The sequence below is a fragment of the Diabrotica undecimpunctata genome, chromosome 10 (genome assembly GCF_040954645.1).
Source record: "Diabrotica undecimpunctata isolate CICGRU chromosome 10, icDiaUnde3, whole genome shotgun sequence".
Classification (NCBI taxonomy): Eukaryota; Metazoa; Arthropoda; class Insecta; order Coleoptera; family Chrysomelidae; genus Diabrotica; species Diabrotica undecimpunctata.
In genome coordinates this window covers 28566050-28579193 of record NC_092812.1, presented here as the reverse complement: position 1 = coordinate 28579193, position 13144 = coordinate 28566050, and the positions used below count along the sequence as shown (strand labels likewise).

The following is a 13144-nucleotide window of genomic DNA, read 5'->3' as shown; positions in this document are numbered from 1 at the left end:
AATCAGAGTTACTGGAAATTTCGAAACGTAATGAAAAACCAACAGTTTATATAGTTGATTAAGTTGTATTAAGTTGGACATTACAAGTTAATACAAATTTAAATAATCAGTAAGTACACTATTATAATGTTTTGTTATTACAATAATCTACAAAATAATTGTACAGCAGGTTAATTATTATATTTATACATTCATTATTAGCCAAATAATTAATAATATTTAAAATTCCATTTGAATTGTTTCTCCTCCTTTTATATAAATTAACTCTAACTGATAATACAGCAAAAATATTCTAAACAAAGTAATTAAAAAAATTATGGAGAACTCCAGTGCAGTTTACCTACCCTTAAACATTATAGAGAACACCAGTGCAGTTTACCGTACCTCTTACTACAACGAAAGGTTTTCTGCGAATTCCATTAATCGTTTAGAAGTGTAAGTTGGTTAAATGTACCATAGTTATCTTCTTCCATATTCGTAAAGATGAAGACAAACGCTGCCTGCTATATTATTTTGCAACATCCAAATATTTTTTGTTTTGAAACTGCGCTTACTCGTAAAAATATTATGGATAAGACATTTCTTAACGTAAATATAAGACACTATATTGATACAATAATCTCAGAACGTCTTAATAGTCGATGATGAGCGGTGATAATTATTTTGTTATTACTGTAAATTTATTTTAGTCAAGAACAAAGGTAGTTAAATATTCTGATGTGGCAACATCGTTTCACATGTACTAATATACTCTGTGCTTAATTCCAGATCCTTGTGCCGGTGTCCAATGCACCGAGCCTGAAGTGTGCCAGTTGGATGAGCACCGCAACCCCGTCTGCCGATGTGGAGACCCCTGTCCCTTGGAGTTTACTCCAGTGTGCGGCTCCGACGGAAAAACTTATTCGAATGAGTGTACCCTGCGACAGGAGGCCTGCCGAGCCAGAAAGCTGATGAATATTATTTACCGGGGAAAATGCAGTTCAGGTTAATCAAGTTTTATAGTTTTGGTGGTGGTTTTTGTCTGCTTGCTTGATAGTAAATACCACTGGAGCTGGACGCTTTATATGAGTGTAGATAGCGTCTGATGCAAATATTGATTTTAAGTACAACACAGGCTAAAGTTTTAAATAAAATTTGTAGACGCTTTTACCTAGCTGCAACTAGCTAGCGTTTAATATATAATGCAATAATAAGTTTGGAACAAAATTATTTACCATGTAAAATACTCTTTCGTTTATATTTTTACAAATATTTTTTAATTGTGCATAAATGGACCCCCATAAAAATATATAGGTAGATAGGATTATTTTCATAGATTCATATTAAAACCTATAGTATTATGATAGACTCCTTTTCACAACTGGGTTTATATTCTTTATTTTTCTTGTGCAACTGTGTGTGCATGATATTTTTCTTCTTCCTCCTCCTTATAAGCAACTCAGCTTGTTCATTGACGGATTGATACCTCTATAGAAGGTTCTTGATTTATCTCTTGCTCTTTTGACCACACGGGTCATCGCTATTCTGCTTATGTGGAAGAATGTATTCCATTCTTTTTTTTGTTTAGTATCCACTCGTTTGGACTCTGTACGTTATATTTTTTTCTAATGTCGTCACTCCTCTTTCTTGTAATTCTTCTCAATAATCACACCTCCGACGTTTCCAGTAGCCTTTGTAGCTCGTGCAAATAAGATTTTTCTCGAGACTGTGACAAATCCAGATATGACATTTTTTTAGTCATTATAGGCCTAAATAAAGAAAACCTATATGTTTTCTGAAGAGATTTCGCCGTCTGTTTGTAATCATTAACAATTTAGTGTAAAAAATGCCATTTTTAGATTTCTTGCTTAGATGCCACTGAAAAGATTAATATTTGAGGTAAAAGTACAAAATTTTATCTTTCAAAACATAAAAAAATCTGTAAAATAGCGATTTCTAAAATTTGTAAATTAATTTGTTGCTTCAAAAACTACAAAATAAGGCAAAAAGGTTATTTGTTTATAACTATTGTAAACATCAACCTAGGTATCTGTTATTCCGCCAACAGTTGGATATTAGAAGGGTATTATTATTATAACCAGAAAACTAATAACCAGAAATCACCAACTGGAAGAAGTAACCAACTTTAGCTATCTAAGATTGGCAATAAAAAATTGAGGAGTGGACAGAATGAAGGAGAGAATTCAATAGGGATATTAAGTTTTCGAACGAAACAAACATCTCCTTAAATCCAAAAATATTAGCCGACAGACAAAAGTCAGAGTCTATAGGACATTATTGACACCAGTGATTACCTACTCAATGGAAACGATGAACTATATAAAGAAGGTGTTCATGATACCATAAAGGCATTACAGCAGCTTATAAAAGAAATATGGGCACAGAAACTCCTCCCCAATGATTAGAATATTGGAATACTTTGCGCCATACACAAAAAAGGAGATATCTTTGAATTCTCTAACCACAGTTACTATGTTACTATTTTCTACAGTACTATGTCACCGTATGGCACCATATGCAGAACGGATAGTACGAAAATATTGCAACCCTGAAACAAACTTTGGAAAAAACAATGGAATATGGCATCCACATATTTATGGACTACAAAGCAGCCTACGACTCTGTGCATAGAAAAGAAATGTTTAAAGCAATAAAAGAGCTAGGAATAAATCAGTTGGTAAATTTAACAAAACTATCTCTTGAAAAAGTTGAATGTAGAGTACGAATTCAGGGGGAACTGTCTGAACCTTTTAAAACAAATAACAATCTGCGCCAGGGAGACCGTCTCTCCTGTATACTGTTCTATCTGGCTCTGGAAAGAGTAATACGTATGTCACAAATCACAACGACTGGTTCAACACACAATAAATCAATGCAATTCCTATCCTATGCTGATGATATCAATATTATTGGGAGAACGGAAAACGCTGTACGAGAGGCGTATGTAGCATTAAAAAAATCAGCTACAAAAATGGGTTTAATAATAAACACCAACAAAACGAAGTATATGAAAATAAACACGCAACCCCAAAGTCTACCACTACTTATTATAGAAAACGACGTCGTCGAAGCAGTGAACGAATTTGTATACCTAGGAGCGCTCCTTAACCCTGAAAATAATACTACCGCAGAGATAAACCTCACAATTTGCACGGTCAACAGATGCTATTTTGGGCTTAGTCTCCTCCTTCGTATATCGAGAAATACAAAAATCAAACTCTACGAAACAATAATACGCCCAGTCATACATATGGTTCAGAAACCTGGACTCTTCTTCTTCTTACGCCGTCCCCATTACCGGAGGTTGGCGACCACATTTTTAAAAGCTTCTCTGTCTTTTGCAACGTGGAATAATTCGTCTACAGTCATGTTTGTCCAGTCTCGAATATTTCGCAGCCATGACTTCCTCTTTCTACCTATTCCATGGACTTCTACCTGGACTCTAACAAAAGACAATGAAAACATGTCAAGACATTTCGAAAGAAAAGTACTAAGGCGAATCTATGGAGCAGTGAATGACAATGGAGTGTGGTGAAGACGATACAACTTCGAACATTATAGAATATACCAGGAACCTGATATCGTAAAACACATTGAGATAGGACGTCTGAGGTGGATAGGGCATGTAATGCGGATCGAACAAAATGACCCAGCTAGAAAAACGTTTCTTGATAGACTCATTGGTCAAAGAAGAAGAAGAAGAAGACCCAGAACAAGGTTTCTTGATAACATCGATGAAGACATGAGAAATATGGTAATACGTGCTTGGCCGAGAAAGACGATGAATAGGGACGACAGGAGAGAAATTCTTGAGGAAGTTAGTACCCACGCAGGGTTGAAAAGCCAGAATGATGATGATGAACATGATAATAGGTACTAGGATATTACCAAAAAAAGGACGAAAACGATTTGACGATATTAGAAAGAAAAATAATGATATCAATCCTTGGACCAAAGATAACTAATGAACGAGAAATAAGTATGAGATCAAATAAGGAAATGGAACAAAAAATGGGAGGCGAAACCATAGTTAAACATATAAAAGCAAGGCGACTAGAATAGGTCAGACACATAATGAGTAGAACACCAACAAAAATGATAAAAAGAATTACAAGATGGATCCCGTTGGAGCCAAGAAATAGAAGAAACCCCAGAAAGAGATGATGGGGCCAGATAGAAGAGGATATAAACACAATGAACCTAACAGATTGGAAGACAAAATGCAGAAATAGAAAAGTGTAGAAACAAATAACCAACGTTGCAAAGATACATAGTGATTTATAAAAGTAAAAATAAGTAAACCGCCTCAAAAAAGGATTGATATATTCCTTTAGCATTGCAATAATCCCACAGGATTGAACAGTTATGATGATAATGATGACGAAATGCAAAGTGGACTATCCTCGTTTAGTTTACTTTTTCCTCAGGTAATTCACGGTACACACAAAAATAGTGCATATTTTAAGCCAAACAGACGCATTTCATTGTTGTAAAATTTAGTTATCATAATACTGAATGCTTTTTTAACACCACAGTGGTGTATCCAAACTTACATATAGTGATTGCCCAAAATGTTACATCGGACAAACTGGTAGAACATTTAACAAACGTACAGTAGAACACAAAAGGACTTTCAATAATACAAACATAGATTCGCCTTTACCTTTTAGATGATAATCATTCTTTTAATGATCAATTTCAAATTCTGCATATTGAAAAGCTATCTTTATTAGTATTTATGGAAATTAATAAATTAAAAAATATAGACGTAGTTCAGCTCTTCCATCCTTGACTTATTCAGTCAAAGACTATAAAGTGTAGACGCATAGCAAACAGACATCACTTGAAAAAGGCTCTCTGCCGAAACTGTTGTAGTAATATTAAATAAATAATTAATTTTGTGGAAGTGTTGACAACAAAAGCTTTCAGTGTTTTATTGCTTAATAAGGCGTTTGATAAAGTTGGCCACAAACAGCTGATTGAAGTCTTGAAAGCAAAACAAATAGGCTACAATAACCGTCAGATCATAAACAATCTATATTTTAAACAACGCGTAATCGTACGTATCATTGGAAAACAAGAGGGGTGAGACAGGGCTGTGTGCTATCACCACTTCTCTTCAATATATAGTCTGACGAAATTTTGGAAAGGACTCTTGGGGAAAAAAGTGCTAGAATGGGGGTCAATGGAACGCCAATTACCAACATTGGGTATTCAAATGATACTATTATTTTCTCAAAAACTCTCGAAGATTTGCAGAGACTGATAAACAAGATGTAAGGTTATAAACTTCACATGTTTGTTATTTTTCTTTATTCCAATTTCTTTTGTTTTGTTAACTTTCTGGTTGGTTTTACTCTTGTTATTCTAAAAATAGTTGGCGCTTAACTTTTCTTTCAACTATATATTCTGTTTAACCATTATTTTTCAATGTAAATTTTTATTTATTTTAATTCTATATTTATTTATGCTTTGTTTATCCCGTTTATGAACTTTTTTGAACTTTCAAATAGTTATAACAATACTCTTTTGATGTTAATTTTTCCGTCTGGTAATCATTGCTTCAAAATAACAAAAGTAGGAATGTATCTTTCATCTATTTAAACTGGAATTTTAATTCTTAAACCACTTTCTACTGTTGTATTACTGATTAATTCATAGTATCCTACTATTGTGTTTCTATATATCTTCTTCTTTATCTTTTTATATAGATCTGACTCTGTCTGTTTTTCAATGTGCCTCCAGTAAGTTGCCGTTCCATCGTTTTCGTGGTCTTCCTGCTGATTGTCTTCCTATTGGGGAACCGTCTCTTGCCATCTTTACTACTCTATTTGTTGTCATTCGGCTTATATGATCGTTCCATTCTACTCTTCTATTTCTTACCCAGTTCTTGATGTTCTCCACCTTGCATCTACGTCGTATATCTGTACTTCTAGCTCTGTCCCATAGTGTCTAACCATCATCTAAGTGTTTTCATCTCTGCTGTTTCTAACATCCTTTTTGTCCTCTCTGTGTCAGGTCTTGTTTCTGCCGTATATGTCATTATTGGTCTGATGACTGTTTTGTAAATTCTGCCTTTGAGAAAGTTATATGTCCGAGTGACAATTTAAAAATAAGCAATGTATTCTTTGAAAATGTCCCTTTATCGTATCTACTTTAGGAAACATTAGTGATTTTCAAGACCTTTTGGATACCGTGTATAGCAAAATAAAATATATAAAAACAATTACAATTATTGTGTTTAAAGAGAAATATCGAAATACACCAACTATTTTTTATAAGATAAAGTTAATTTCAGCTAACCAACTTTTAATATTATTGGGTTTTATTTGCTTTTTGAATTGGTGTTTGTTTGTTTGTACGAGTATATGATCTCCAGTGCATGTGTTGTTATCAACTTCATTAAAACTTTTTAATATCGATGAAAAGAATAGATTGATTCGCGCGTTGGATGATACAAGACTGAAATTGCTGTTGTTTTCATACAAACAATAATGAAATGCCCTATGGACTAAAATCCCGAATTAATATTTTTTTAAAGGGTAGGAAATATTCGAAAAAAAATTGTATTATTTATTCAAAGCAAACATAAACTTATTCTAAAACATATGGGAAGATAAAAATGTTTCAATCACAATACGTATCATATCGCTACCCAAGCGACTCATATATATTGAGCAGATTCGTGAAAGAAAACTAAGAAGACCCCGTTTTCATTCGATTTCGCCGTTCATAATTAGCTGTAACACCTCGTAATCGTATGTGCCCCATGTGTTGTCTTTCTTCTTTTAGTGATCAAAAGTTCTCTGTCTCTTTCGAGTCTCTGCACTACCATTTCGTTCGCTAAAAAGTCACATCTCAAAAACTTCCAGCTTTCTCATTAAGTCTACATTATCAGTCCCAGTCAACAGTCCATAACATTCTTTCATCCAATAGCGAATTTGCAGATTGAATCTTTGCTTTCTTAGACATTTCCTTATCTACAAAAGGCTGCTCTTGATTTTTAAACTTAAAAATTTCAAAATACGATATGTGGGTAACTAATCGTTCGGTTAAAAAAAATAAAAACTGTTATATAAGTAACGAAAACCCTTTCCAAATTATGGGTCATTGGTCCATCGTGTCATTTAAAGATTTGTATAGGTTGCAACTCTCAGTACAGAGTTAGTATTACGAATTACTTTTGCATAATCATTTGTCTCCTTCTGTATAAAAATCGACCAGTTTTGTCTCAAACTAACAGTCTTAAACCATCACCATTTCCATAATGATTACACTAGAAAAATTTAAGAATTTATTTTTTTGAATACCTTTTTTACACTTATATTTCATTTTTTTTTTTTTTCAGGTATTAATCCTTGCATAAGCGTTCACTGTGTGGCTGGAGAAGAATGCATCATCAACAAATTTGGAATCGCCCATTGCCAGTGTGCAGACACTTGTGAGCCCGTTATGAGACCTGTTTGCTCTAGAGATGGAAGAACGTTTCCTTCGGAATGTGAGTTGAAGCGAACGGCCTGCCTTACAAGGACAAACATGAAAGTAGCATATACAGGTTAGTCAACCATCAGATTCCTTTTATGTTTTGTCTCAAGCTGATTTTGATCTTCTCATAACTATGGAATTAGACCATTTTTCTTTAAACTTTAGACCATTAAACTTTTTCTTCAATCTTCTCACTATACGCAGCTTCTTCTTATGAGATTCATTTCTGTTATTGTAGTTTTCTTGTGGTTTCGTTTGTACATTACTCAATTCTTCGCTCAATATTCGCACACTGTATCAATGTATTACTACTACTGGGAACAGCAGGCGGTTTGTTTATACTGTCGATGGTGACGTGGTTTGTGTGGTGGTTGGCGTGAGGGTTAACGCGAACATTTCTGACGGCAGGATTTTGATTTTGGGATGGAGCGCACGATATTTTTATGAGAGGTCTCCATGTCGAAGATAACCGGATGCCGTCATCTCCTTCATATAGAGATAATTTGGCCTTTTTTCAAATTTCTATGGCTTCTCGGATAATTCTTGGTTTATAGAAGCGAATGAGGCTATGGTTCTGGAGGTTTCAAAATTAATTTTGTGACCTGTATGAAGATGGTATTGACCCAGAGCTGAAACGGAGTGTTCATAAATCCTATTTTGGATTCTACGACTTGTTTGGCACATATAAGATCGCTATATAAAATTGGGGAGGCAATCTGCACAAGGAATTTCATTGTGCCTGTTGCTTCACTCCTTGTTGTTCATTTGGAATGTTGTCTTTGATTGATCGGACAAGAGATGAAAGTTCTTGTTGGGAGATAAATATTGTCTTTATTCCTTTAAATTTAAGAATCTTTTGTCAGTGACACCTTTGATGTAAGATTGAGTGGGAAAATTATGTCTGTGGATGCTCCTATTGATGAGATTTTCACTGTATCGGTTTTGTATATATATACATACATTTTATTTGTAAAACATAGCCAAAACAAAGCTATATGTGCATATATTCCTTAGATGGTTGACAATGCCCCATCCTCCCCTACCTTACCTACTGAAGTTTTTGTATTAAGATCCATAATGGATCTAAGCTAATGATGATGACAATAATATGATTATAATATTTATTCTAATCGTCTAAATCATCCATAAATAATTTAAATATCGATGCCAGTGATATATAATAACTCATTACTGTTTTTGTCATGAAAACTGTATTTTAAATCTTGTTTTAGAGCAAACGTAGCAGTTAATTATATTTCGCATCGCCTTCAATGATTAATAATAATTAAATTCTAGCATGATACTACGCCATTGATTACAGATAAGGCAGTAATAGCTTTGGACACAAAAACACATAAAAAGTAACGATTATATTCAGAGAATAAAAGATAAAATTCTATACTAATGAATCATTGTTCGATAATTAATTTTTAAGTTTCTAAAACTGATGCGACATCTACATTTGAAAGGTTGAACTTCTTGGTATATTAGAAGAAACCTGGATTGTGTAAATAGGCGAGCGACACATCCCAGAAAATGGCTTAGAAATAGGGCAGTGTACCTTTAAATTCATGTTTTCCTTGTGTTATTCAAAATGAGAGAACGAATATGACCAATTATTGGTTTTGCTTTAAAATTAGAGGAACGTGCTATAATATAAGGCAATTTTTAATATTTTTAAAGTAATGAGCAGTCGTTAGAGTATTTCAAATAGCACAGTGTTCTTAAATAAATGGGTCCCTCCAGTAATGTTCCAAGCGCCAGTTTAAAAAAATTTCAGGAAGTGAAAAAAAAATGTTTCGCGATAAAAACATAAGTTAATACATTAAATATTATAAAAATATTATTGTAAACCTTTTTATAAAATATCATTAGTAAAACCTTTAAGTTACACAAATTAGTAATTAAGTTATAACCAAAATAGTAAATTTTTAATTGCAACGTTCTAGTCCAAAGTTTCTTAGAACGTTGGTGGAACTTTTTACGGCAATAATGGCAGTTGAAATGTTATTGCATGAAATAATCAACACATTTACATGTTAAAAAGTAACTTTATTTTACATACAAAATCGTATAACCAATTTTAAAAAACTTATAGAATATTATAATATAATTATAGTATAAATATAGTAATATATTTGAAAACTTATGTAGTATCAAAAAATTAGTTATAAATTATAAAATAAAATAATGATTGAGTTTTTATACTAAACGATAATGCAACGATATGGATAAAACTACACATAATTATACAAAATAATGCCTGTTAAAGATATGAAAATAATAGATTAGTTCAGTTAAATTGTATTTTTGCTAGGAGAGTTTTGGGGTAGTTCTGATTTTTTCATTAAATATGTTTTTTGGGGTGCTTAATCCGAATCTGGAGTTTGCGGACAAAATTTCGTGACGCAACATTAAAAAAAAAACAGAATAAACCGTTTTTTTTTTCTTTTTTCGGGTTTTTTGCTTAAAACTCGAAAACTATCAACTTTTGGTAAATGGTCTGTTTACAGAAATTAAAGTACTTGAAATTTTCTACAAATACCAGTATTTAGTTTTTTTCAGACGAATCGTTCGGTTTCTAGTGCGAGTTGAAAATTGTAAATTTTTAGCAGTTTATGCAAAACCCACTTTTTACATTTCAATATTTAATTTTTATGGATGCTGTCATTTGATAAATGTCACCTGGTTTTCCACACAAGTAATTAAAAAGAAAAAAGGCAAAAATTATGCAAATTCAGTAGGTAGGTAAAACTCGTAACAAAATAAAACTTAAAATCTCGTTACTTATGATCATATATTATTATGATTATAAATTATAATATGCAAAATTTATATGAGCCGTGTCTTTTGGAAGGCCCTGGCTCAGGTTCTTCGATAACGATGAGTCCTGGTGCTGCTTGTTCTGGAAAATAAAAGTTTAACGTTAAGTCATTTATCAAGAAGAGATGAAGATTGCAAAATAGATTGTGAGATTAAACATACCTTCCGCATCGTACTGAGGTTCTTCGATGGCATCGGGTCCTGGCTCAGGGTCTGATTGCTCCATCGTCAGCGTCGGGAGTCGTTCTCCTGGAAAATAAAAAGAGGAGAGACACATATCATATATCAAGGAGAGATGAATGACTACAAACTAAATAACGAATAACTTGTCAGATCCAACATACCTCTCTCTCTTTCTTCAGTTTCTTCTACGTCTATGTCAGAGCTGTCTTCTGGGGGCTCAACATTGTTACACAGTCCTTCGCATGATGCGCATATTGGGGAACAATGGAGTCCCGCCTTCCTGCATCCACAATTGCGTTGTCAGCCCTTTTTACATTTACATGAAATGTACCGGAGTATTGAGTTTGTTGCAGAGTCCAAAGTAGTTGGTACTGGCACAAGACCACTACTAGTTTTTTGCCATCCCTACTCACTTGGGTCTTTTTGTTGCTCGTTAGGTGTGGCTTGACCGGATAACCACTGCTGCACCTGATAGTAAACTCTCAGTGAATGTTCTCGTGCAGCAGCTTCAGTTGGGGACAATGAGGAAATGTTGGTCTTATTTTTGAATGATGAAGATACGTATTGTTTATATCTTAAATCGTTTAGTTTAGTCTCTTTTTTTTCATATAGAGCCGTGAGAAACAACTTCAATTACCGATCGCAAATCTTTGTTCTTCTGCAGGACTTTAAGAAATTTCAGTTTCCCTTGATTAAACAATGCAGAAGTAGTATCACAACCACTCATCGCATGCAGGAATAAAATATGATCCAATAGGATTTTCTCAGCAGCCAGATGAGGGTTGTAGACACTTTGCGAAACCTTTCCTTTTCCTGGCTTAAAAAAAAACATTTTTTATATCAGGGCTACAAAGGCCAATCAAAATGACCAGTAGGTCGATATCTTCCCCCACCACTGTCACATGTTCATTTGACGGGGCCATCTCAAGAGCTGTTGTGATAATTAGGATATCGGCATCTTCCACAGCTTGCTTTAAATGAATTTTTGCATCATGAAGTTTCTCTATTAACATAGATATAAACCGGCTCTTGTTTTTTGGGTTTGCAAGAAAACTATCCTGCGACACAGTCTTTATTTTAATTAACTTAAATACTAGGGGAAATTAACTGAAAACCTTTCAATACAAATCTAAAAAGTGGGTTTTGCAGTCACACCGGTACAAATTGCCAATTTTCAACTTGCACTTGAAACCGAACGGTTCGTCTGTACAATAACCAAAATAGTGACATTTGTACAGAACTTTAAGTACTTTAATTTCTATAAACAGACCATTTACTAAAAGTTAACAGTTTTCGAGTTTTAAGCAAAAAACCGGAAAAAAGCAAAAAAAAACCGATTTCTTCTGGTTTTTTAAATGTTGCGTCACGAAATTTTGTCCGCAAACCTCAGATTCAGATTTAGCACCCCAAAACACATATGGAATGAAAAAATCAAAACTTCCCCAAAACTTTCCTACTAGTATCACTTTACAGTACAAATTTACTGAATTAAATACAGATTGAAAAATTAAGTAAAACAGAATATATCAATACAAAAACAACTTCGTTTCAAGAACTTCAAATAAAAAGAAATAAATAAAAAAATTTTTAAATAAAAATAAAATAAAATTAACTTCATACATGTTATTGCGTCTTAGTTTTTTTTTATTTAGAAATTACAGCCGCATCCACCATAATGGTTATTAGCGGCGGCTACAGAATTACAAAATTAAAGTTTATAAAATATTCCTATAGATTTTAAGAAATTTACAATATTACTAACTGAAAAATTAGTGCCTAATAAATTACTTAAACTGTTAGGTATGTTAAATGTAAGACGAAAATTGGCAAATCTATGGCATTCAATTAATAAATGGTTAACGGTTACTTGTACATTACATGTTTCACAAATTGGTGGATCACTTTTGGACAGTAAATATGAGTGAGTAAGTCTCGTATGTCCAATTCGTAATCTCGTTATCACCAATTGTTCTCTTCTGTTCCTGGTTGAGGGTTCCCAAGCTGTAACGTCATTTTTAATTTGCCTCAGTGATGTTTGACAAGATTGCCATTCGTTTTTCCACTTGCACAAAACTCGATTTTTTATAAAAGCTTTTATATCACTCGCGGTATTTCGAATCTCGGCTTTTTCTATATCGGCACATTTAGCAATTTCACTCGCGTACTGGTCCGCACTTTCGTTGCCAGCAATGCCAATGTGGGATGGAATCCATTACGTCTTAGTTATTTTAATTGTTTATAAGCTGAAAATCACATTACTTTTGTAAACCTATTTTACAATATTTAACATAACCTTTCTAATCGTTTAATAATTTAATTTGGTAAATAAGCCTTTCTCTTCAACTTGGTGTCTTCAGAATTAATGTAGACCCAATAGTTTACGCATAATAACTCTGTAGATAAAAGCTTTCTGGGATAAACCATTTCAATTTTTCAATAAATATTAACTGAAACTTCTTGAAATTGTTGTAGCTGAATTTGTGTGATTTTGTCCCTATTCTTACTCGAAATTGAAGTTTTTTATTCATTTTTAGAAAAGATATTAATAAATTTTAAAAAATCTGCCTTTGAAACTATTTTGAAATAATTAAGGAACAAATTAAAAAAAAATAGTTTTATAAAAATAATTTTAAAAAATTTTCTATGAAATTTT

At 33.1% G+C, this 13144-nt stretch overlaps 1 protein-coding gene across 1 annotated transcript in view; it reads left to right on the top strand.

The window, feature by feature from the left end:
• The window catches only part of LOC140451849 (agrin-like), a 714345-nt gene that overhangs the window by 516275 nt on the left and 184926 nt on the right, over positions 1-13144 (top strand). Inside the window, exons 6-7 of the mRNA XM_072545755.1 lie at positions 769-984; positions 7349-7555. Of these exons, the coding sequence (XP_072401856.1) occupies positions 769-984; positions 7349-7555 (423 nt within the window). The remainder of the gene's footprint in view (positions 1-768; positions 985-7348; positions 7556-13144) is intronic.